Below are 23,586 nucleotides of genomic sequence, written 5' to 3'. Positions count from 1 at the left end.
ACTTCACTTTTTATTTATTTTTATAATTTTGCTTTCTTTACTTTTCACTGTCTCCTCTCTTCTTTTTCATTTCTGCTCTATTCATTTCTGCTCTATTCATTCCGTATCCCATTTGCTTCACTGTGATGCCTCAACAAGATCATTCGCTGCCTTTTATTGTTCCTTTGCCAAAGCTAGCAACCCCCAGGACCATCACATCTACTAAACAAACGCAGATCCTTCCTTCATGTGAAGATGATACCGTGATAGTCGAGCGAAATAAGCTTTCGGGCCATAGTGATGATGAGTATGATATACTTGAATATGATCACGAACTTTTGACCGTAACTGCATTGCTACCAGAACGTTTGGTCGATACGATAGTCGATTCTCCGGGTCCTATAAACATAACAACCTCTGAACCTACTGCCACTACCACTCAAACTGTGTCTTCACCGTTCGTTGATATGCTCTTGCAAGATGCTGCAGAACAAGAAGGCGTTGCCTGTCTGCCAATGACTGTAACGGAAAATGGAGCGCCAACATTTGCATCGAGCGGTGATCCTCGTCTGGATTTCTTTTTCGAGGTTCTACATGGAATTCAATCTGAGACAATCCTAAAGCTAGCACGTGAATCCTGGCCAAGCAACCCGCTCGATACTCTGCGCCTGATTTTCCAACTCCGTTCTATTGTACATGGCAAGGGAGATCGACGAGGGTTCTATGTTTGCATGCAGTTCTTGAGGGACGAACATCCAAAAACAATGCTCTATAACCTGAAATTTATCCCTGACCATGGCTACTGGAAAGATATGTTGAACTGGCTGGTATTCGAGGTTCGCCAGAACCGCATAAATTACCACCTGTCTACAAGAGAACGGATTCCGAAAAAGGGTCATGGCCGGAACGCAACGAAAATGGAGTCGCGTAGTCATCAAAAGCTCGTGAAAACCCGACTTGAGGCTGATTTACCCGATTCAGATCGCTTTGCCACTGATAAAGGCGCTAGGGCCGCGAATCAGGAGGAGCGACAGAGAACATTTTCAGATCAGGCGCGCAAAGCTCGCCTAGCACGAGATCAAGATCGATTGGAACGCGCCAGATCGAAGTTTATGGATGATACGGCCTATAGGGCTTTACATTTGGGGATTGCACAGCTATTTGCTAACGCTCTTGTCCGCGACAAGTCACGGTTAGAACAAGGGAAAACAATACCTTTAGCGGCAAAATGGTGCCCGAGCCTAAAGCAGCTTCATGACAAGGAAACAGCACTATTGCCCAGATTATCTCCCCGGACAAGAGACCTCAGGAGGACCATATTGCATATGTGAATCGAGTTCGAGAACTACTACGCCAGCAGTTTTATGTCCCACTACGTAAAGTGACGCCCGTGCTGGAGACTTTGATGTCGTCCCAACGATGGGATACGATCGCCTATAACCGCGTCCCAGCCATCGCCATGAAGAATAACAAACATCTATTTGAGGTACACGACAAGGAGAGATTCGAGATATATTTGGAGTCACTTGCCAAGGGCGAGACAACCATTGCAGCGCAAGCGCTGCTGCCTCACCAGCTGGTTAGAGAAGCCTTCAGCTTTTGCGGTAACCCCGATGAAGATCTTGGTATGAAGACTTTAGAGGCGCAGTGGAGGTCTTATGTTGACCGATTGGCGAAAACTGGTTCTATGGAGTCGACGATGGCAATATGTGATGTCTCGGGATCTATGTCAGGAGAGCCGATAGAGGTAGCAATCGCGTTATCTCTACTTTTGACAGAGCTAACTCGACCGCCATTCAATCAACTAGTACTCACATTCTCTGAGGCACCTCAAGTTCATAGAGTGAAAGAAGGATCGTTGAAATCAAAAGTGAATGATTTAAGACGTATGCAATGGGGTTGCACAACTGATCTTGCCAAGGCATTTGATCACATCTTACAAATTGCTGTCCAAAACAAGGTGGATCAGCAAGATATGGTCAAGACTTTGTTTATCTTTTCCGACATGGAGTTTGATACAGCAGTACAAGGGGCAGGTACCAGCGGTGAAATGTTTACAAATTATAAAGTGGTCAAGCGACAATTCAAAAAGGCTGGATATATGCTGCCTCAAATTGTATTTTGGGACCTACGTGGGTCAAACAAGGGAAACAAGCCGGTGGCATCATCCCAGTCTGGAGTGGCGATGGTATCAGGCTTTAATGGAGCGTTGATGAAGCTTTTTTTGAATGGAGTGGATCTGGCACAGGAGCTGTCACCTGTGAAGTTGATGGAGAAAGCGATCCAGAGCAAGGAGTTTAGTCGTTTGAAGGTGCTTGACTAGAGAAACATTTTTTACGCCTTGGTTTACGCCTTCTTAGATAGAGCAACACTGGTATCAGTAGCTATAGGAATAGTAATGGCAATGACAATGGAAAATGATCTGTATTTTTTTTTTTATGTCGCTTTCCTTCGTCTTTATTTAAACCATGATTTGTTTTATTTGCAAACAATCCGTATCAGCGTAAACTATAGAAAGACAAGTCTCACAAGAGATCTTTATGATGAGTTTGAAGACCAATGTGGGATGACTATCAGCATACAAATTAAAAGAAGGCTTTTCCTATATACTAATTGGATTTTAACTTCAGCTGTCATACTGGAGTAGTCAATATTTGTGGCAAAGCAATGAATGAAGTTTGTTGTCAGCCTGAGCAGTCTAGTTACCCGAGCAGGGACAAAAAGCCTTCAGCTTGACAATGTGGAGGTCTATAAATCGAAACTTTAAAAAGGTGATGGTAGCATACTGGTCTTTCAGGACTATAAAGGACGCATCGGCCTTTTATCAACTCAAATTCCTTGGGGGACTTGATATGTCAACAACGACTAGAGAGCGTCCCCAATTCGTGGAGTTTTTGACGGTCATTGGTATAATATGTCCCTGAGATAGAAGAAACTATTTTTGGATTGCATCTGCTCTAATGAGCTCATTTATTAATAATCTACTCCATCATCCCAGCTATCTCGCCTCCGTTAGTTTTAATTGAAAGATTGGACCTATTGGTAGTGGCCCAATATGTCGCTCAGGTTCATTTCCACTGATAATTGTGGTGAGCAAAACTGGCTCTCCTTACACTATCTCTTAGGGCGTAAAACGGGCAAATTTGCCATTTAGTTTTCATTAACCCATAGGCAGGCCAGATCCGGTTCTCTGTGCTTCCTACTAGCATAGGAAGCGTAGGATCAACCGACTATTGACTTTTTGTCGCCAATACGAGGCCATAGCTATGGTGCATGGAAGTAATGCCAATGTTCCAACCTACCTGATACATTTTTTTACACATCATGCATATGAGCGCATGCCAAGGAAGTAATAAAAATGAGTAAAAATCGGTAATGACCATATAAAGCTACATTTATCACCACAGTTACTCACTTGCCTCCACTTCTCTGTATATTTACCAACTCCCACCACTTTTCTCTCCTCCTGTGCTCATCGCCTTCCCAGCCTATAGATAAACAAAACATCAAGTGCCTATATCTTTTACTTTCTACTTCTTCCTGGTCTTTTATTTGCTAGAGGCAAGTTGTTATTTGAGCCACATTCTTTTTTTGTTAGTCAATTGATTGTAGGCCAAGTCCTTGACTCTAGCAGTGACAGCGTCAGATCAAATCGCTAGGATAAGAAGTTGTTGGCATTGATGGGTATTTCATTAGCATATCAGCCACAGCAGCTCCCTAGAATTGGTCCCATCAACGTCAAGGCACTGTAGTAGATGCGAGGTGTATTTTGATCGTGATGCGGCTAGTACCGAAAACGTCTGCCCTGCGCATATGTTGCCTCGGGAAGTTGGTCTCCAACCATTGTTGTCCCGCTTCGCTGGGACTCCTAAGGAAACCCCTCGCTGCCGTAGTGGATTTGGATTTCTCGGATTTGTAAGTAAAACGATCATTGTTTTCACTTTTCGATGTTGTTGTAGTGCCCATTCTTCAGTCTGTGAATATATGAACTAGTTTCGACTTGCTACAAGTCAAGAGAAAGCTGTCAAGCAGCAGGACAATATCATAACAGATCATGACCGTAGCCTTTCTCAGGATAAACGGCCATCCCTCTATTTATCAATCAGCAAAGCGCCTATATGCTTGGGAGAGTGAGACGGGGAACTATAACAAAGACAGTAGCTATAGTGATCCACTATTATCAGGAGACAACATTGAAGATCCTCCATAGCATCAGTAGAGCCTTCAAAGCGAGTGGCCAGGACTGTAGGCCTTGACAGGTAGTGATTGCTCCCCGATTCTCTCTCACAATTGATTGTTGTGATAAGTCGATAAATTTTTAAGGCAAATCCCCCTGATGACGAAGTCCAGTCTTGACCGCTGGGGTGGATAGTCCTGGTATAGCACGTGTGCCTAGAGTATTAGACCATGTACAATATGAAGCCGATTAGGACCATTATCTGTTTTATGCTTCTACTTATTCCATTCATACTCCCCAGAGCTCGTTGAGGACCACGGTGCTGAACTATTAGAGCGCACAGTATCGAGTCAAGGTAACTTTATGGTCGTGTATAGAGGGGCGAATACTACCAAAATTCAGCTTAAAAGTAAACAATGACCAATATGCCGACATATTACTAAATCCCCCTCCCCCTGAAAGTGTGCCTTTAAGTTATGAATCTGAACCAGATTCTGGCCTAAAGACCCATCTATATAACATCTATCGGGAAGGATATGGTGGAAAGCAACATACAGGAGGATGTTTTTTGCTTTATAGGGCTCCAAGCAGTAGATAAACCAGAGCGTATAGTGCTAATATTAAAAAGAATAAATATGTATCAGATCCTTTCGGGGGCTTTCCTGGGCACGAAGGAAAGCTCCTGCAAACGTTCATCAGTGTTTTTGTTGCTAAAGCGAGCCAAAGAGGGAAGCACATGGCGAAATTGACTATTAGATAAATACGATAGTCTACGTTATTTAGCCAAGTCTACATGACTATAGCACGACGAACACTACTTTTACTTTCAACAGAGAAAGTGATCTTTATTACTATCAGTGGCAGTTCGGGAAAATTGCCATGACCCGCTGCATTTCTCGAGTGGGCAGCCTTTCAAGGCAAATTATTTCTTCATTCCTTTTTCTTTCTCTATTTAGTAACGCTGCATTTGCCGTCTTTTCTCAAGTTCCTACCCTCTCAGTGAGGAAAAGCTGGTCCAGAAAAAAAAATACTGCTCATCCTGGAGTCTCATTTGAGCCTGTAGCCTCCGTGGGTTTACGTCTTTTTATCCCGGAGCTTTTCTAGGTGAGCCAAATGTTTGAGACAGATTTACGATACCCTCACCCTTCGGCGCCAACATTTTAATTGAACTTGGAAGAGAAAGAGCAAGCCTTGATGAGTAAAAATTATAAGCCACTCCTGCCCTGTTTAATTCGCGTTTCTAAGTTCATTCCCAGCACGAAGGCAAAACTAAAACGAAAAAAACTCCTTCAACGCGAGATCCAATCAACACTTTGTTACGACCTTTTTTTTTCCACTCCTTTCCTTCCACCATTTAACTACTTGTTCAGTTACTCATTCTCTATCACAAACATTTTATTTCACTTTATCTTGCTCCCACACATACGCTGATTTATCGATTGACATCCATATTAAGGTTGAATATTCATCTTTTTATTCACTAACCGTCATTCTATCATCATGTCTATGTCAGGGTCGGGACCAGGCCCAGACTCAAGCTCAAAGCACTCAAGCACACTCCTAGCTCTTGATGCGCTTCTTGCTAATGCAGCCAAGGCACATGCCTCTGCCTCAAGAATAAGGACACCTATCCGACGCATGAAACAACCATCACCGCCAAATAGGCGCGACACTCTCGCACATAATCAACATTCACACCTACCTTCGCCCTTTGTGACTGCGTCTCATCCCGATGACAACCAACTTGTGCTTGACTATGATGAGGATGAAGACAATAGTGAACACGAATACAGCTTCGATGATAGTGATTTGGATGAATCGGATTTATGCGCACTCACTTCGTCCAACGATTTCACTGCACTCCTAGAAAGCCATGTCCAAAAACAACAACTCTTGCAACGACAATGTCTTCAAAGACAACATCAAAAGCAGCATCAACAACAACAACAACAACTGAAGGAACAACGGCCCCAAACTGATATGAAACAAGCATTAGACAGCCACGCTCATTCAAAACAGCTGGATAAAGTCGATAAGCCCAATACTCAAGACACTATGAAGCCACAGAAACAACAACAAACTAGAGATGGGGACGAGACAACCAATATTGACTCAAATGATATCGCGAATGGGCTAAAAGAGTTGCCCAATCCATTTCAGGCCCCAGTTGCGGGTCCAGAATCGTCGCTTACACGGCCGCGGGGGCCTTACAAGGCTAAAACCAAACAGAATTTTCCCACTCCCACACCGACAATGACTGTTGCCAACACATCTGCTTCATCATCTACAGTAACATCGTCTTCAGGGACAGCAGCAGCCGCCACATCTGCGGAAGGCACTATACCGACTGGAGCACCACCGAAAAGACAGTATAAAAAGACAATCCTGCGACAGCAGGCTGCACTCTTGGCTGCTCAAATCAAAGATGAAAATGAGATGCGGGACTTGGAGGCCACTCGACGTGTCATGAACAGGACAGCTATCATTAAGGTTTGTAATACTTGAAGCCTTTATTATGCCTTCCTTAATATGTTATGTCTTGCTATATTACCTGTGATTGTTCTGACTTTTTAGTCCCTCCTTATTGTATACGTCACTATCTTAAAAATTTTGGACAACAGCACCTACGCGTATTGCGATCGCGGCTTGCCTACGCGCATTACAAAGTTAACAGAGGTTTAGAAGAGCAACCTCTGCACATGGTTGCAGAGCTTTTCGAAGAAAGTCTTGAAGATAGTTCTGAAGCTGATAATGCAAAAGTATCTCGGAGTTTGTCTAAGACAAACAATAAACCTTGTGCTACTCCATCGAAAGTAACAACGGCTAATACGAATCAAACATTGGTCACGCCGAGTCGTTCTAGCCGTACAGCATCCCCTGGAATCCCTATTTCCCCGAGCAAGGCTGTTGAAACAGGAAAAACGCCACATTCTAAGAAAACAGATGATCGGGACCAACCAATTTTAATTGGGTCTCATTCCCTGCCTATACCATGGAAAACCCCCGTCAAAAACCGCGTTAGGCGTCAATTGAAGTTTTTATCTGATGATGATGATACATGTTCAGATGACGGCGATGAGATTGATATTCGCCTTTCTACACTGACTCGGCCGCCTATGCGTCGCGTACCAGCTAAGGCAACTTTAGACCCCGATCTTCCTACACTGACCATGACCCAAGAAGAACTACTTGAGCATCAGAGGCTTCAGCTAGAAGAGCTTCAACAGAAACAACTTGAGCAGCTTCAGGAACTACAACAGATGCAAACGGAGCAACAGTTAGCCTTTCAGAGGGTTCACGCCCAAAGATCATCTCACCAGAAAACTTCGTTAGTAGGTAATGACTTAGGTTACCTTAGAACTACATCTCGCAGGTCTACGCTATCACCTGGAGCTCCTAGGGCTCTACTTACTAGTAGTAGAGCATCACCGCCCATATCACCATCACCATCACCATCACCATCACCATCACCATCACCATCACCATCACCATCACCATCACCATCATCGTTAAAGGTGGTAGACAAATTTACATATATCGAGAACTCAACTATCAATCCAGCACCCAGACCAAGACAGATGGAGATTCAACGGAGGAATACGTTTGATACCAATAGCGAACTCAAATCTGCATTAAAAGATGAGCTCCGGCAGCTGATACAACAGCAACAGCAGCAACAGCAGCAAAGAGAATTAGAAGAACATCGTCTACGTCAACAAAAAAAGCTTCAGCAGAATCGGCTAAAAGAGCAGGAACTACTTCGAAGGCAACGGCAGTTAGAACAGCAGCAATTGCAGCAGCAAAAGCGTAAACAACTGTTGCTTCAACTACAACAACATCAAATAGAAGAGGAGGATAGACAACGCCGTCTAGAAGCTTCGCCATCCCGACAGAAATTGCAACGACAACAACAACAGCAGCAGCAAAATCAGCAACGAAAGCGAGAACTTCTTTCGGCATCATCACGAGCGACTACCACCGCCACAAATAAGAACTCGCTTCTCTCAACCTTATCTCCATTTAAAGGACCTTCTTTGCTTATGACACCAAAAAAGAAGAAGCCTTTGAACCCAGTTCAGAAGGCTCCAAGTACTGAAAACATTTTGGCATCGGCACGATCTTCCACACCTACCAAGACGCGTTCCTTTTTAACGGCTGTTTCCCCTGCCCTAACAATGGCCAAAAACACACCACTTCCTTATAATACTAGCAACAACATCAACAGTAGGAACAAGCGGGCTCACGCAGCTTTTGATGACAAGGAAAACCAACTATCGCCTCCATCATCTCCAATATTAGGCCGACAACAATTAGTCTCCATAAATAGGGATGCGGACTTTATCGCCGATCAGATGTCTTTGATCAAAGCATTTAAGAGGCAACGTCCATCCTCTATGGCCCCCAAGGATGATATGCTGCCTCCAACCACCATATCTTCTATAATAACCCCTTCAAAACCCCCGGAGACGGATCCTATCGCCATTTCTACTCTGCCCAGTCTGACAGAAGAAGGCTCTACAGACTTGTCTGTGAATACAGGCACAACTGACTTTGCTACTACAGCCATAACACTATCTTCTTCTCCTGCAATAACATCATTACCTGTGGAGGCACCTGTACTCACGCCCATGCCCGTGCCTACATCTGTATCTGTGACAGACACATCGGAGGTTTTGGACACTGCGCAGGTGAATACAGATTTCTTGAGTTGTTTTGATGAGTGGATGTCGGATCTGGGAACGGAGGATATTTGCGGTAATGGCTTCTCAGTTAACACAGCACCGCAGCCAGACTTTGATTTTGGAACAATGGTATTTCCTATGGGTAGTAGTAGTCAGCAGCCCGATGTCCTGGAAGAAATCGGCCGAGGTGAATTGGGGGCAGATGATGAGCTTGGACAGGAGGAAGATGATGACGACGATGACGATCAGTCGGATCAAGGAGACGAGACGGAATTGGACGAATCTGAGATTGATCGCCTACTGTATTCTGAGGCTGGAGACGACTATGACGTATATGGAACACAGCAGCCCGCTCTAGGCACGCCCGAATCTGATCTTGCTGGACAGGATCTACTAACAAATGATGCAATAACAGCCAATCTGTATGGCTGGTTTCCAACCCCAACGACGGTAACATCAGTTAGCCAACAAGATGAAGGAGCTGTTACTGTGATAGATCAACAGCCTTTGTCGCTGCTCTCGTCAGATCCAATACTGTCATCGTCGCCCATAGAGCTTACTGAAGGGTTGGGACTGGATCTCGAATTTGATCCAGCTAGTGATTCCTTGTGGATTCAGCAAGAGCTTCGGCTCCAGAATCAGCACCAATATCGGAACCATAAACAACTCGATTCTGAAAATGTTGTCGCCAACTCTTCCCGACCGGGAACGCCTCCATTGGATTCTACAGCATCAACTTTACTCTCATCATCGTTTTCAGATGTCCTGCTACCGATTGAACTCTCTTCTCCCACTTCGTCGTCACAGCCTAGTGGTCATCATCACTATATACCCATGGGACCTGATGGAAATGTTGTATCATATGATCGAACCAGTGCCAATGTGGCGGTTGTAGCTGCTGATGTACAACATGTAGTGAATGAGAGTGATGATTTTTTACAAAAGTTTGAGCCTGGTCTGACACTCTCTACTACATCTCCTTCAGACATCTACTCTTGCGCTGTTGCTGCTGCTACAGCTGCTACGGTCGGTACATGGGGAGAAGAAGATTCGAATGTTTAAGATGTTTTTTTTATTTTTATTTTGTAATACAAATACAACTTAATATATTAGTAATGAGTACAATATGATAAAAAGTAGCGAAGTAAATCTGCATTAAAAAAAATGCAATTAATCTTCTTGATTGTCATTCACAATGAAAGATGCTCAAATCCAGAAAGCAAGCTCGTTTGGTTTTGTCCTTGTCATGGAGTGGGGTGAGTTCACATGAAACGAGCCCCTCTTTCTATTCGTCTTAATGCCTTCCAGCTCTTCTTCCTCTCCCTCTCCCTCTTCATCTTCATCTTCATCTTCGCCTTTCCTAGCTCAATTCTCCTCGTAATGAGAGCTGTCCTTCACACTAGGTTCTTCATCGGTTTCTTCTTGAGTCTGAATCCAGTCGTCCTCCCCTTCCACTTCTCCATCCTCCTCCTCAAATTCGGAGGCCTCAAGCACACTATCATAAATGATAGTACTCATGGTACTGGCGACAGTAAGCTCATTCGTATCGTCATCACCGTCGTCTACAGTTCTTCGCCTCTTGCATGCTGTCTCAAATTTTATAGATCGTATCTGTGAACGTTTCTTTGAAATATTGGGGCAACTATGCTGCGAATCCAAGCTTGAGCTTGACTTAAAGTTTGATCCTGACTCTGACTCTGACTCTGACTCTGACTCTGACTCTGACTCTGACTCTGACTCTGACTCTGGCCCTGACCCAAACTCTGACTCTAGCCTATACCCTGATCTATGCCCTGGTCTATGCCCTGGTCTATGCCCTGGTCTATGCCCTGGTCTATGCCCTGGTCTATGCCCTAGTCTTGATAACGATGATAAACGGGAACGAGTTTGAAAGCGAGAACGAGAGTTGAATAGGGATTTGGTTGATCGCACAAACTGTGCTTTATTGATGTCTGATGATGATGATGATGAGCTATGCCAATCCTGGCTGCTACGGTAGTCAATATCATTACTATCATCATCCCTGATATCGTAGTCATGATTGACGTAACACTCGCTTTCGTCATCGCTATCATTGCTACCTTCACCATTGCTTTTAGCGCAGTAATCTTGTTCTGGTCTTGATTCTGGCTCTGGCTCTGTTTCTGAAGAGATGATGAAATGTTTTTTTCTTTGTGGTCGATGGCTCTGATAGGACTTCTTTCCTTTTAAGGGCGATAACGGCTGGCGTGAGGTGTAGGGCTGATGCCGGAGTTGCGTTTCAACCTTTGATTTCAAGTTTGCTTTTGTATTTGATTTCGCCGCTTTTACTTCTGCTCCTGTAACCCTTGGTCTGCTGCTACTATCATCACTGTCACTCGTACTTCCAAAGCTGAGAGTCCTTGATTCGTCATCGTCATTGACAGAGCTATCACGATCAACACGCTTAACACGATCAACACGCTCAACCCAGTCACCAAGTAATTCGTCGTATTGCCTAGAGATGAAGGTTTTAAAAAACTTAATGAGGGAGGATTGTAGTAATGATAATAATAAAAAAGTGAAGGGCAGTAGCCCCATCTTACCACAAATCTTCGAATTCTTTTCGAGCCTGTCTTCCTTTCACTTCTTGCAAAAATAACTTCAGATCTGTACTCGTTACATTGGATTCATATTCAGAAAAGCCATCTCGTGAATATCCGCGCAAGCTGGGATAGCTGTTTAAGATTCGTTCAATCAACTTTATGGCAAACATATGTAATCCGGCCGCATCCAAGACAACTGCCAATCCATTAAGGTTCAAGGGACTTCTGTAGGATTGGATCACCACATCAAAGTCTTCCGATTGAATATGGTGTTCACTGGAATAGCAAAATTGGCTTCCCATCAACAAATCAACCCACTCTTGTTCTTTTTTGCCCTCATCGTTTTTCCATTTACTATGATTGGCAGCTGATGATGATGGTAAAGGCACCACAACTGCAAGGTATAATGAATGAAGAGCTAAAGCAAGTCCTGCACCTCTACATTGCTTCCTTATACAGTCATTATCATCAACCTGGTCCTTCTCCTCAGTGGTTCTCATTATTAGAGGCTTTGCAACATTTTCAATCACCTCGCGGTACTTTTCCAATATTACACTCTGTTGTTTTGTCATCGCCATTGCCGTTGTTACCATTGCTGAGCCACCTGCTGTGACATTTTCTAAGAGCTGTAATGAATTTTCAATTAATGAAGGAGCCCATAATCTGTTCATCCTGTCGGTGATGATACGCACAATATGATGGTTTTGTAGTGATGATGATTGTGCTGATGACGGCGCTTGATCCATAAGCCCATTAAACAATGTTTGGATAAGGATCGCACGATGATGTGGCAAAATCTGATCGAGAAAGCTTTGAAAACGATCTGTTATAAAAAAAGGAAGATTGTTGGTGTTGTTGTTGGCTTTAGCTTCTGTGGCTTTGGTTTTGGATCTAGTTTCGGCTTTAGCTTTCACGTTGACGCCACTATTCGCGGTGCCCGCCACTGCTATTGCCGTCGTTACCATACCCGATAGAATGTTGATCCAGCTCTCTCCACAATCGATACTGCATGTAACCTTGTATGCCCAGTACAAATCCAGATGAAATGTTCTGTCTTGGATAGCTACTAAGCACTCAAGTAACCGCAACACCTGAAAAAAAAAAAAAAAAAAAAAAGGAGTATATGTTTAATAATAAATGGAAATAATGGACACGACTGGTTGATGAAATAAGTACATAACATCTGTGAACAATACCTGGTAATCTGCCCTATATCTGACGCAGATATTGACAAGTGGCAAAATCAAATTTCCAATCGGTATCTGAGTGATGCATAACTCAACAAGATGCTCAAGCAATGCAAATCTATATCATCAAAAGATAAGAAGAAAATTAATGATTTATACTGGCGACTTTTGGTTGAAACAAGTTTTATTAGTAGTAGTATTGCTGAATAAACATTTCGAAGCCTGATAAGTATTTGAGACAAACCCTCCCCCCTTACCTGCGCATATAAGCAGGCATGACGCTGTAATATCTCTCCACTAGAATTGAATTGCTGTCAGGGATTCGGGCTACAATTCTTCCAATTGAAAATGCACTGATGGCTCCCAGTGTCAGGGTACTGCAAGGTGTATAACCCACTTCAGAAAACACATTTTCATTCGACGTAAATGGGAGGTTATGGTTTTCACAGAATGGTTGCCACCATACTTTTTCGACTACATCCTTAAATTGGTTTTGAAAAGATGATTGAAAGCGTTTGACAAGTCCATTGATCTTAGCTTGTAAATCGCTTTTTGAGCCCTTTGGATTCGTTTCATCCCCCAACAATATGAGTCTTAAGAAGGGTGGTGAGGATGGCGATGATGATACATAACGATGGCATCGATCCTGTTGTTGTTGTTGCTGTCGTTGCTTTTGTTGAAGATAGTAATTGCGTGACGATCGAGTGAAGGACATAGGGTGACGGGGGTTTTTTTGATGATTTTGAGGGAAAGATTGATAATTATTGCTATTGTCGTCAATACTATAATTGCCGTCATAATCGCTTTCATAAGTGGAACTCGATTCTATTGTCGAGTCGGTAACATTACTTGGTGTTAAAGGAGGTGTCAATCCTAAGGAAGGTGAGCTTTTAATTTCGAGGTGAAGAGCAGCTAGCTTTGCTTTTATAGGTCGTAAGAGCCGCTGGATGCGTGAGATATCGAGCGTATAGAGATAACCATGGAAATTTGTTCCTGTTCCCGTCCCAATGCTTGTGTCTTTGTGTATGTGTGTTGAAGAGCTGCTGTTCTCTGTATCTACTGGCGTAGCAGTTATTGAAAACTCGGTTCTATTTGGTTCAAAGGCTTCCCATGAAATAGTAGCGATATTCTCGTGCGAGTCAGACTCGGGCGGAGACGCGACCATTGATCTTTCATCCCAGTGAAGGGGCGATGGAAGGAGAAAAAAAGAGTAAGCATTCATCTTTTTGACATTCATGACTGCTTTCAGTTTACAAACAACACAGCAACTCTGTATTCCTTCTTTCATTTCTGAATTGCATAAGCACGTTTACTAAAAAAAAAAAAAAAAAAAAAAAAAAACATAATGGATGCTGAACAACAATTACCCAAGGAGTTGGATCTTGACAACTTAGTTCATCTTGAGAATATGTAGGTCGATGAATATGGAGAATACAGTGGAATAAGATGCTAAAATACATCTGATCAGTTTAAATCCTTTATTTACAATTTATTGCTACCTCTCTTAACTCATACTCCGAACTTCTTTTAAATTCCATAGGTTTGTGGAGTATGGTCGCGAGGACGGGCTAATTGCAGGAGTGCGAAACGGAGTTATTGAAGGAAGAGTCATGGGTTGCGAAAAGGGTTTTGAATTTTCTCGTGAGATCGGCTACTATGCTGGATGTGCTAAAGTGTGGAAAAGTCTCGCTCTGCTAGATCCTGAACGCATCTCGGAGAAGTAAGTTCATCGTTGTTGTTTTTTATTTATTCATTTCATTTTATTAGTTTTAAAAGCTCTAATTATATCTATTTCTTATTTTTCTTTTTTCAAGAACATTGAAGAAAATCGGCTCACTGCTTGATCTGATCAACTCATTTCCACGCCAAAACACGCTGGATGACGACATCATTGCTCTTCTAGACAGGATTCGAGGCAGATTCAAGACAGTTGCTTCAGCAATGCAGACATCTGAGCGATATGCGGGACCTAAGAGCGTCATGTCTTATTGAAGTACCAAAATTGCCATTGCCTTTATTATCGTAGCTCTTTTTGTTTCTGTTGCTATGTCTTTTGGAAAGCACTCAATAGCCCTCACAGCCGCCGCCAATCGCTCCATACATCAAAATCGATCCGGATTTTGGTTCCAACTTCAATATCATTATCAACATCAGAACCAGATTCAGATTCAAATTAAGATTCAATCCTTATTGAAGATGACAACGTTTTTGACAATTTGTCAAGGTCGTGTCACGCTTGCTGCCTTAAAGCTCAATGAAAAGCGCGAGAGATATCCTCGAGTTGGACGTCTACAATGGGATCCTGGCCGGTAAAAAGGATTGCTTAGTGCATTGCAAGAGAACGCATTGTCACCTGCTGAGCTATTTAGCTTCCTATCATTGACTTTTTTTTTTTTTTTTTTTTTAATAAAGAGCGCTTCGGTTATTATTTATTTAAAAAAAAAAAAAAATAAAAAAAAAAAAAAAAACTATTGCTTGTGTGCTAGTCCGAAAGCATCAAATCACGGCCATAGCACACATTATATTAGATCCTCTGACCTGTCGATTGGCTTTGTGAATGGAATGGCTCCATTTTTCTTTTATTTTGCAGTCAAGGATAACAATTTATAAACTGCGGCAACGCAGTTTTTCAATTCGGCCAAAAAGACTCGACAACGATCTCTTCAAATTTCGTAAAGTCTCTACAGCTGAGTTTTTCCGTTTTCATTCATTCCCTCTTTGGTCGAATAAAGAAAAGCATCCTTCTTTCCTGTCTTTGTTCAAGTATCCGTACCTTCTTTCCTCGCCTGATTGGGCTGGGACCACATTGGTCAAGGTCCCAGGTTTTTTTTGCGACGATGTTTATATGGGCGAATAATAGGTGGGCTGATGGTTCTGTAAAGGGAAAAAAAAAAAGCATATGTGTTCTTTCAACTTTTCCGGAGTAACGAAAGGAACGAAACTTAAACATTGAGAGTGAGAATGGGGATGAGAGCAAGAGACAAAAGAGGCGATGCTGGGTAAGAGGGCATCGATATCCATGGATCATTTTTAGTCCTCAAGCAACACTTTGTGTAATGTTTAACTGCGAGAGACCATTCATGCCTTATGATGAACATGTCGATTTCGTATACGCCTACAGTCTAAACCACTTTGTTTATCTTGGAGGGCTCAATGTCTTCGGTCATAGCAATTGAACAGACAGGAACGAGAAACAAGGGTGGCAAAAACAACAACTACAATGACAAATAGTAGTTCATGTTTATGTGTAGAATAAACTCCCGCGCACACAACCTATAAACGGTTAGAAGGTAAATCATTGCCTATCGCATCCCTTGGGCAGTGCGGAGACTCAACATTGTATTTCCCATGTTGATATGCAGCTAAAATCGGTGATACACAGGGCGAAAGGAAGAAAGGCAGCAATCTGTTCATCTCTTCTTTAACGGCTTCAATACGATTTGTTCAAGCTTAATTCTGGGCGCAATGCGATTCGCTGCCTTCAAATTAAAAACCACTCCATCGCTAACGGACAAACCGCGCTTCACATCGTCCTCTCACCATTTGCCAACGTCATTTTCTCCACTCTCTTCTACTCTCTTTTCTTCTTTATTTCTACTTGTCCTCCCATCTTTACTTTTACTTTACTACTTTTTTCTCGCGTATCCCTCTCTTCTTCTCTTTATTTGCTCCCTCTTTCTTCACCCTTTCTATTTGTCTTTTTACCTTTACTTTGCTCTATTTCCTTCTTATTTACTTTTCATCTTTTTTTCTGTGTCTCATTCTCTGTATTTTACCCACTTACACTTACATCTCATTCTTAAAAATATTGCCAATATGCCTCGCAAGTATGGTACTACCGTCCATGTGAGTAGTAGGCGGCCTTTGATGTTGCGACTCAAGGGCACTGTCATCCTTGCCATCTGGCGGCAGCTCCTCCTCATCGGCCTCTTCTCAGCTATTGTCTATCTCATCTTCAGGTTTAGCAGCTGGAAAATGCCATACTCACTTGTAAGTCATTGTGAATTTGATCGCTGCTTAAGGGTAAATATTGTTTTTTTGACTAATTGATATACTGAAACTATGCTTCGCGCCTAAATGAACTCCTTCCCCACAATCTAGAGTCTCGTTTCAGTGATGGGCATGGTTGTCTCCCTCTTACTGGTCTTCAGAACCAACACTGGTAAGTAAAAACACTCTCAATTGACATTGATTCGTGATTCGTGTGGCTTCATACGAAATAAAAAGACGGTTAGAGCATGCTTGTGCCACCATCACATGCATTAATAGGGCATTCTCATGCCAATAATTTTATTTCATTTTACTTTTATTTTCCCTTTTCCAAATTAGCCTACGATCGTTACTGGGAAGGTCGTCGTCTTTGGTCTCAAATGACGCTCTGTATCCGTAATTTGACTCGTACTATTTGGGTCTGCGTACAAGAAACCGAAACCCGCGACTTGCTTGAAAAGAAATCAGCCATTAACCTCCTTGTAGCTTTTGCATTTGCAACAAAGCATTACCTGCGTGATGAATACGGCTACAATTATGATGACATGATCAAGCTTCTCTCTCATATTCCTAAATACTCAATCCCTACCTCCACTCAACCTATGGAGTGGCGCATCGATATCCCTACAGAAGATTTGCAGAATCTTTCCCCTACACAGGTACAAGTACGACAACAACAGCAACAAAAACCATCAGGATTCATCAGTAGAATGTTTGCTCGTCGAGAAGTCAGATCTAAGCAAGCGCTCGCCTTCGACCTCTTGACACCCACCAATATTCCTGTGGAATTGTCATACTACATTGGAAGTTATATTAAGAGCTGCAGTAACAAAGGCAAGATTGACGCTTCCTCCGTGACCGTGATGAACAATGCTCTTGTCTCAATGATGGACTGCCTAACAGGATTTGAACGCATTCTCCGTACACCCATCCCTTTGGCTTATTCAATTCACCTGCATCATGCCACTTGGATCTATCTCCTCGCTCTTCCTTTCCAACTCGTATCTAACATGGGTGCTGTCATGATTCCAGCCACGATGTTGGCTGCTTTTACTTTGCTTGGTATTCTGGGTATAGGTTATGAGATCGAAAATCCGTTTAATGATGATTACAATGATTTGCCACTGGATGATTTCTGCAAGGTGATCCAAGCCGAGGTTGATTCAATGGTGGCAGCGAGGGCCCCTGTGCCTGCAGAGTGGATTTTCTCGGAGAACAATTACCCATTGGTCCAGTCGCATCTCTCTGCTAGAGATCTGTCCCTTTTATCTCTAGATGAAGTTCATTCGTTAATGCAGTCTGAAAACCCTCGTTACACCAAAGAGGAAGAGGAGAAGGAAAAGGCAAGGGTCAAGCATCAAAAGTCTGCTCAGCCCCAGCGCAAGGATAATGATAACGGTGACGGAAATATAAGTAGCGTTGCAGCAATAGGTGTTGGTGCAGATACTTCGAACGATTAACAGCTACATAGTTATAATAGCATTCTCTTTATTATTTCTTTTCATTTCATTTCCTCCTTTTTTCTCATAATAAATACATAAAATAAATATATACTTGAACTCTTTTTTTTTTTTTTTTTTTTTTTTTTTTTTTTGGCCTGAGACCAAACTCGATATTTTACGTGAGCCAACATTTTTTTTAAATCGCATACGCCGCCTCTTTTTTTATTTCCTAAATCCAGGGACGATATAAATTTTAGAACCGTCACCAGCCTGAGGACGGAATTTAGGCTGGTGGCGAGCCGAAGGATGTTCTTTCTGGTGAATGAAGATAAAACAGTGGCTTTTGACGTCCTTAAACAGACACATCTGTTCCGTTGGAGCCAGCAGCACTGCTCCCGCGGGCCAAGTAGCAGATAATGCTATAACAGTAGCGCAAAGGAGTTGAAGCTGTTCATCCGGAGGAAGTCTCTTGAAAGGAAAAATGACTATCCCAGATGCGCTTGCGATCCCACAACAAGTCTAATACTTTAAGCTTCAACAACTCTTCTGTCTCATACATCTTATTACCCCCAAGCCTCGGTACGTAACAGCATCCGCCATCTGCTGTATGAACCGTTGTATAAAGCCATTCAACGATAAGTTCTCCTTGATATGTATGCGGATACACAGTTGATTGTAGAAGTCATCCTCAACTAGCGTGAGGGCTTCTCCATAGCTGGCATGTAATTTAAGTCCTAAAAACCCTCTTTTTTCGCATTTCATAATGCTGTACTAGTTGATAATCCAATCGCGGACACCTAGGACTGAAGTTGGTGGATTATTTGTGGCTCTATCGACGTGAGCCAGGTACGTGTAGGACTTGACATGCCTGACATACTGCATTATCTGTCTACATGTCTCCACATTGACTTTACTATGAGTGCTGAAGAATCCTACAACATAGTTTACATGATCCCTGACATTGTAATCAATACCCGCCGAGATACTAGGAGTATTGATAAAGTAGTCAAGGTTAGCCATGCGACTGTTGATATTCTTGACTATATTGTGCTTGTCAGCTTCCGATGTATTCTTGGTCACGCACATCTCATGGAAACCTTTTTCCTGGAGCATTTGATGTAGTGACTCAGTATTTTCAGCGTGATGTGTGCTCGATATCCGGCGAACAATCTCAGCCAATCGTATGTCCTAGCTAGAATTTTGGGCTGCTTTAGTTTTGATCATGTGACTATTGTCTTCCACTTCAGAAGTCTGTGTGGCTTATGTGAAACGCATGAATGCTCGCGACCTTGGGTCAAGTGCAGTACAAGAAGGGAGAAGGGATATTGTTCAACTTAGACACTTTAAGTTTTGAACGACATCAACCATAGCAGGATCTGGATTCAGGAAAAGAAAAAGACCTTTTCAATCTCTTTTTTTTTTGGTTATAGCCTCATTTTTCTCTGCTAAATTAACGGGAACACATAAACGGATTGCTTCAAAAAATAAAATAAATACCTTACATACTACCATGAGTTCCAACATACCAGATGACATGGACGATGACGAATTTCTGTACGGCTCATCAGAACCTACAAATGTACCTACTCCAACAATAGAAGGTTAGCCACATGAGTTTTTTTTCCATGGCGAAAAGGAGAGAGGTGGGAAACAAAGCTCTCCATAATCTTTTTTTTTATCAAATGAAACTAATATGATCGCTCTTACCGATTTTAACGCCATCTTCTTATTAGCACAAGATACAGAATCTTTCGACCTTTATGGTGTAGGAGGCGGGGGATCCAAGTATGTTTTCCTTTTTTTTTTTTTTTTTTTTTTTTAAAAAAAAAAAAAAAAAAAAAAAAAAAAGACAAAAGGAAAAGAAAATGAGAAGAGCGTGCAGAACCTTGGAATCACCTTTATTTACCTTTTCCTTTCTTCCTTGGGAATGCGCTTAATCTTTTTACTTCATCTAGTTCGACCGAGGTTCGAGTCACGTCTGGAACAACCTCAGCTACACAATCAGCAGAAGAAGAAGCAGCAAAAACAGACGGCAGTAGTTCGACAAATAAGAAAGCTGGAGCTGGGGGAACAGGAACAGGAACAGAAACGAGCAATAATGAGGATCAAAGCGAAGCTGGAGATGGTGAAGAAGATGCTGAAGAAGAGGATGATGACGAGGAATCTGAAGAAGATAGTGAATCAGTAAGTCTTTTTTATAAAAAAATTAAAAAAAATTACTAACCAGCACGATCGTCTTTCGTGATCTATACTACCAAAACTCCTTTCCACTTCCCCATGTACTTTCTGTATTCTTATATGATCGTGTTTTATTTCATTTTATTTTTTTTTTTTTTCTAGGATATCGAGATTGTCATGGATAGTGAGGAGAGCAGGAGAGAAACTACAGGGCCATCAAAGTAAACTAAATTCTTTTAATATAGTAATCTTATTCTTTTCTTTCCTCTATTTTTTTTTTTTTTTTTTTTTTTTTTTTTTTTTCATTTTTTTCATTTTTTTCATTTTTTGTACTCTCATTATCTATTTAGACAAACTGTTGTAAATATCAAGACGAATGTGCCAACAAAATCAGGAGCGAGCACAGGAACCAATGCAAATGGAACTGGTGATGCGGTATCAGGTGGAGCAACCAAACCAGGCGGTGTGGATATTAATGCTGTAGGATCCATTGACGGTGTCGAACTGTATGATGTGGATTTAGATGGTGCTGAAGACAAGCCGTGGAGGAAACCTGGCGCTGACTTAACAGATTACTTCAACTATGGATTTAATGAGGGCACCTGGAGAGCTTATTGTCAAAAGCAAAAAATGATGCGCGACAATCCATTCGCTGTAAGAAGAAAAACACTTGCAGACTTCTCGAACTGTCTTTTTCTTTTCTTTTTTTCTTTTTTTTTTTTTTTTGTTCCTCATTCGGGTCAAATTTTTATGCATATATTTTTTAGGGGATTGATGTGGATCCAAAAGCATTAATGGAATTGGCACCTGAACTTGCAATGGGTATGGCTGGAATGGCCGGCTTGCCAAGGCTTCCACCTGGAATGATGCCACTACCACTACCAGGAATGCCACCCATGCCAGGGATGGGTATGGGTATGGGCGGAATCCCTAACATGATGGGTCGAGGAATGCCTGTACCAGGAATGGGAATGAATGGTATGCCTATGATGAACCCTATGAACCAACATGGCGGAGTCCCTGGTGCAGGACGTGGTGGTCCCGGTGTCAGATTTATGGTTGGCCCTGGAGGCCCTAACGGCCCCATAGGAGGAATGGGAGTTGGAGGAGGTCCTGGAGGCGCAGGGCGTGGTCGCGGCAATACTATGGATGGTAGTCCCGGGGGCGATCATGACAATACAGGACGCAATGATAGAAGCCCGACATTTCAGAGGAATGGTAGCATCTCAGCTAGTGGAGGCGATGATCAGCAATTTGGGGATGGTCCTAATCAATTCCAGAACGAATTCCAGCAAGGAGGAGGAGGAGGAGGAGGAGCGGGAGGGTCGCCATTTTTTGGTGGTGGAGACGGATCTGGCAACTTTACTCAGGGTAATTTCAGAGGCGGCGGGCGTGGAGCTGGCGGACTCAATATGCGAGGCGGTATGATGGGCGGTGGAGCTGGGCGTGGACGAGGTAGTCCGAGCATGGGGCAGGGACCGGATGGCTTTAGACCACAACCACAACGCGTTGGGCCAGGCGGACCTAATATGAATCAATGGGAAAACCCTGGTAATTTCGGTGGGCCTGGAGGTGGAGGGCCAGGATTCCAAGGCGGGAGGTCTCAATTCAACCAAGGCATGAACAATCCTCATCAAAATACACCCTTAGGAGGACAGATGTCACCAATGAGTGGAGGTGGGGGCGGTAGCCATCAACAAGGGAAATCAGGCGATCGAGACGATCATGATGATCGGCGTAGTGACCGGCGCAGTGCAAGCCCGCAGCGAGGTAGTAGCCATGACCGTGAGCAGAGGGATTCTCGAGAGAACAGTAATCGTGGTGACCGCGATCATCGTGATCGAGACCATAGCCGTGATTATAATCGGGATCGCGGTACCAGCGACCGTGACCGTGACCGAGATCGAGGCAGTGATCGTGGCAGCAGCAGTCGACTATCGAGCAGTCGAGAGCGTAGTTCAAGGAGTGAGAGAGATCGTGATCGTGACCATCGATCAGATCGAGATCGTTCTGACCGGTTTGATCGATCGGACAGAGATGATAGACGCGGCGGAGGTGGAAGTAGTGGCAGCAGTAGTAGAGACAGGTCGCAAGCTGAAAAGGATAAGGTAATAAACTTCTCCCGCCGCTGAAGGTGGCCATATCTTGTTTGAAAAATATGTGTATATATATATATATAATAATATATATATACTCACTTTTGCTTAATGTCTTTTGGACCCATTGTGTAGGAGCGATGGGATCGTGAGGACGAAGCAAGTAGAAAGCGCAGTGCAACTTCAACACAACGTGATGATGATCGCAAGCGAGGTCGTTACTAAAGAAGAAGTATAGAGCCATAATGCGAACACACCTTTTCTCACTTAATAATAATAAAACGAGAAAAAAAAGGCAACAATGATCTGTATTCTAATTGGATCATTCAGCTCCAACTTAACGGAAAGCTGCTGCATATATAAAGCTGGATAATATACAAATATTGAAATAAACTGTATTATAACAATATGCTACTAACTGCTACTTCAATCACCGCTACTCTTCATCCTCCTCATCTTCCTCTTCCTCTCTGACATCTTCCTCAGAACCTGAATCTTCTTGAGGAGGTTCATCTCCTTCTGATTCCGAGGATGACTCTAGAATGGCATCAATGTCCTTCAATATTTTGGCTAGTTTAGCACTTCCTGCAGATACTCTCCTGGCTTTGGGTCTCGATCTATAATTTTAATAAACAATAAATTACAATTGGTCCTAAGAACTATGTAACATTGCTATCGTTGATGCTTTTTCTATGATCAATAAAACAAATGATAATGACTTACTTCTGAGATCTAGACGATCTGGAAGATCTGGAAGCTGAGGGTGTTGGTGGAACCACATCGTCAGCATCTAAATATATATCATTGTAGAATCGGAAAGATAAAAATAAGCCATTGATTAATTAAAAGATATAGCTCATTACTAAATTGCTGAAATTCGTAAATAGTGCTTTACCATCTGGGGGTACGTATTTATCCACAAATGAAATTTCTTCTGTCAGCTCGACAAGCTTGTTCAGTTCCTCATCATTAAGAGATTCCGGGGCATCTTCAAACATTTTCAAGATGCTTTTCTCAACTGAAACTAGGTACTTCTTGCTTAACCGCTCATTTATGGGACGTTTCTATAGTTATTTATCATGTTAACGTTAACTCTTTAGTATTTCTCACCATTTTCGTGTACTGATTAACTGAACATGCATACGATTTCGAGTCACTTACTGCGTTGAGGTTGCCTATAAGAAGAGTCAGTTTTTTCAATCGAATCTCACCTGCGTCGCCATCCAGTCGACACCTGTACAGGATGACTGGTAGGTGCTTCCGTACAGCTATAAGTTATCAAAGATATGGA

The 23,586-nt window shown here is 42.6% G+C and overlaps 7 protein-coding genes across 7 annotated transcripts; 5 read left to right on the top strand and 2 right to left on the bottom strand.

The window, feature by feature from the left end:
- Nucleotides 1–125: 125 nt before the first annotated feature.
- BCR41DRAFT_385194 (hypothetical protein) lies at nt 126–2,302 on the top strand (the record flags this gene model as incomplete). The annotated part of the gene is made up of 2 exons (XM_022027650.1): nt 126–1,171; nt 1,249–2,302. The coding sequence occupies 2 exons, from the start codon at nt 126–128 to the stop codon at nt 2,300–2,302; spliced, it is 2,100 nt and encodes a 699-aa protein (XP_021882987.1).
- Nucleotides 2,303–5,425: 3,123 nt separating this feature from the next.
- Nucleotides 5,426–9,983, top strand: BCR41DRAFT_385192 (hypothetical protein). Its single transcript, XM_022027649.1, has 2 exons — nt 5,426–6,646; nt 6,778–9,983. Exons 1-2 carry the CDS (start codon nt 5,657–5,659, stop codon nt 9,898–9,900), a joined length of 4,113 nt encoding a protein of 1,370 aa, XP_021882986.1. The 5' UTR covers nt 5,426–5,656; the 3' UTR covers nt 9,901–9,983.
- A 40-nt stretch (nt 9,984–10,023) lies between these two features.
- BCR41DRAFT_349956 (hypothetical protein) lies at nt 10,024–13,775 on the bottom strand. Its single transcript, XM_022023573.1, has 4 exons — nt 12,847–13,775; nt 12,599–12,707; nt 11,403–12,493; nt 10,024–11,314 (listed from the first exon to the last, which is right to left on the bottom strand). The coding sequence occupies exons 1-4, from the start codon at nt 13,752–13,754 to the stop codon at nt 10,204–10,206; spliced, it is 3,219 nt and encodes a 1,072-aa protein (XP_021882985.1). The 5' UTR covers nt 13,755–13,775; the 3' UTR covers nt 10,024–10,203.
- Nucleotides 13,776–13,925: 150 nt separating this feature from the next.
- BCR41DRAFT_385190 (hypothetical protein) lies at nt 13,926–14,964 on the top strand. Its single transcript, XM_022027648.1, has 3 exons — nt 13,926–13,999; nt 14,130–14,309; nt 14,404–14,964. The coding sequence occupies exons 1-3, from the start codon at nt 13,935–13,937 to the stop codon at nt 14,579–14,581; spliced, it is 423 nt and encodes a 140-aa protein (XP_021882984.1). The 5' UTR covers nt 13,926–13,934; the 3' UTR covers nt 14,582–14,964.
- Nucleotides 14,965–16,124: 1,160 nt separating this feature from the next.
- On the top strand, nt 16,125–18,039 carry BCR41DRAFT_334310 (Bestrophin, RFP-TM, chloride channel-domain-containing protein; the record flags this gene model as incomplete). The annotated part of the gene is made up of 4 exons (XM_022021923.1): nt 16,125–16,579; nt 16,691–16,751; nt 16,919–17,186; nt 17,313–18,039. The coding sequence occupies exons 1-4, from the start codon at nt 16,406–16,408 to the stop codon at nt 18,037–18,039; spliced, it is 1,230 nt and encodes a 409-aa protein (XP_021882983.1). The 5' UTR covers nt 16,125–16,405.
- Nucleotides 18,040–18,243: 204 nt separating this feature from the next.
- Nucleotides 18,244–19,134, bottom strand: BCR41DRAFT_394513 (hypothetical protein; the record flags this gene model as incomplete). Its single annotated transcript, XM_022028650.1, has 3 exons — nt 18,244–18,489; nt 18,589–18,736; nt 18,794–19,134. 3 exons carry the CDS (start codon nt 19,132–19,134, stop codon nt 18,244–18,246), a joined length of 735 nt encoding a protein of 244 aa, XP_021882982.1.
- A 228-nt stretch (nt 19,135–19,362) lies between these two features.
- Nucleotides 19,363–22,663, top strand: BCR41DRAFT_420684 (hypothetical protein). Its single transcript, XM_022029927.1, has 7 exons — nt 19,363–19,622; nt 19,755–19,806; nt 19,977–20,205; nt 20,362–20,420; nt 20,550–20,853; nt 20,967–22,307; nt 22,431–22,663. The coding sequence occupies exons 1-7, from the start codon at nt 19,532–19,534 to the stop codon at nt 22,518–22,520; spliced, it is 2,166 nt and encodes a 721-aa protein (XP_021882981.1). The 5' UTR covers nt 19,363–19,531; the 3' UTR covers nt 22,521–22,663.
- The last annotated feature ends 923 nt before the right edge of the window (nt 22,664–23,586 follow it).

The sequence above is a fragment of the Lobosporangium transversale genome (assembly GCF_002105155.1).
Source record: "Lobosporangium transversale strain NRRL 3116 chromosome Unknown BCR41scaffold_11, whole genome shotgun sequence".
Classification (NCBI taxonomy): Eukaryota; Fungi; Mortierellomycota; class Mortierellomycetes; order Mortierellales; family Mortierellaceae; genus Lobosporangium; species Lobosporangium transversale.
This window is presented reverse-complemented; position numbering and strand designations above follow the sequence as displayed.

What these genes read in the sequence shown, in the direction of transcription:
- BCR41DRAFT_385192 (XM_022027649.1), top strand. Translation starts at nt 5,657, where the DNA reads ATGTCTATGTCAGGGTCGGGACCAGGCCCAGACTCAAGCTCAAAGCAC. An exon ending in ACAGGACAGCTATCATTAAG is followed by an intron (nt 6,647 to 6,777) that starts GTTTGTAATACT and finishes TTTGGACAACAG; the next exon opens with CACCTACGCGTATTGCGATC.
- BCR41DRAFT_349956 (XM_022023573.1), bottom strand. Translation starts at nt 13,754, where the DNA reads ATGGTCGCGTCTCCGCCCGAGTCTGACTCGCACGAGAATATCGCTACT. An exon ending in ATGCCTGCTTATATGCGCAG is followed by an intron (nt 12,708 to 12,846) that starts GTAAGGGGGGAG and finishes TTGATGATATAG; the next exon opens with ATTTGCATTGCTTGAGCATC. An exon ending in GATATAGGGCAGATTACCAG is followed by an intron (nt 12,494 to 12,598) that starts GTATTGTTCACA and finishes TTTTTTTTTCAG; the next exon opens with GTGTTGCGGTTACTTGAGTG.
- BCR41DRAFT_385190 (XM_022027648.1), top strand. Translation starts at nt 13,935, where the DNA reads ATGGATGCTGAACAACAATTACCCAAGGAGTTGGATCTTGACAACTTA. An exon ending in TTAGTTCATCTTGAGAATAT is followed by an intron (nt 14,000 to 14,129) that starts GTAGGTCGATGA and finishes TAAATTCCATAG; the next exon opens with GTTTGTGGAGTATGGTCGCG. An exon ending in CCTGAACGCATCTCGGAGAA is followed by an intron (nt 14,310 to 14,403) that starts GTAAGTTCATCG and finishes TCTTTTTTCAAG; the next exon opens with AACATTGAAGAAAATCGGCT.
- BCR41DRAFT_420684 (XM_022029927.1), top strand. Translation starts at nt 19,532, where the DNA reads ATGAGTTCCAACATACCAGATGACATGGACGATGACGAATTTCTGTAC. An exon ending in ACCTACTCCAACAATAGAAG is followed by an intron (nt 19,623 to 19,754) that starts GTTAGCCACATG and finishes TCTTCTTATTAG; the next exon opens with CACAAGATACAGAATCTTTC. An exon ending in CGCAAGCTGAAAAGGATAAG is followed by an intron (nt 22,308 to 22,430) that starts GTAATAAACTTC and finishes CCCATTGTGTAG; the next exon opens with GAGCGATGGGATCGTGAGGA.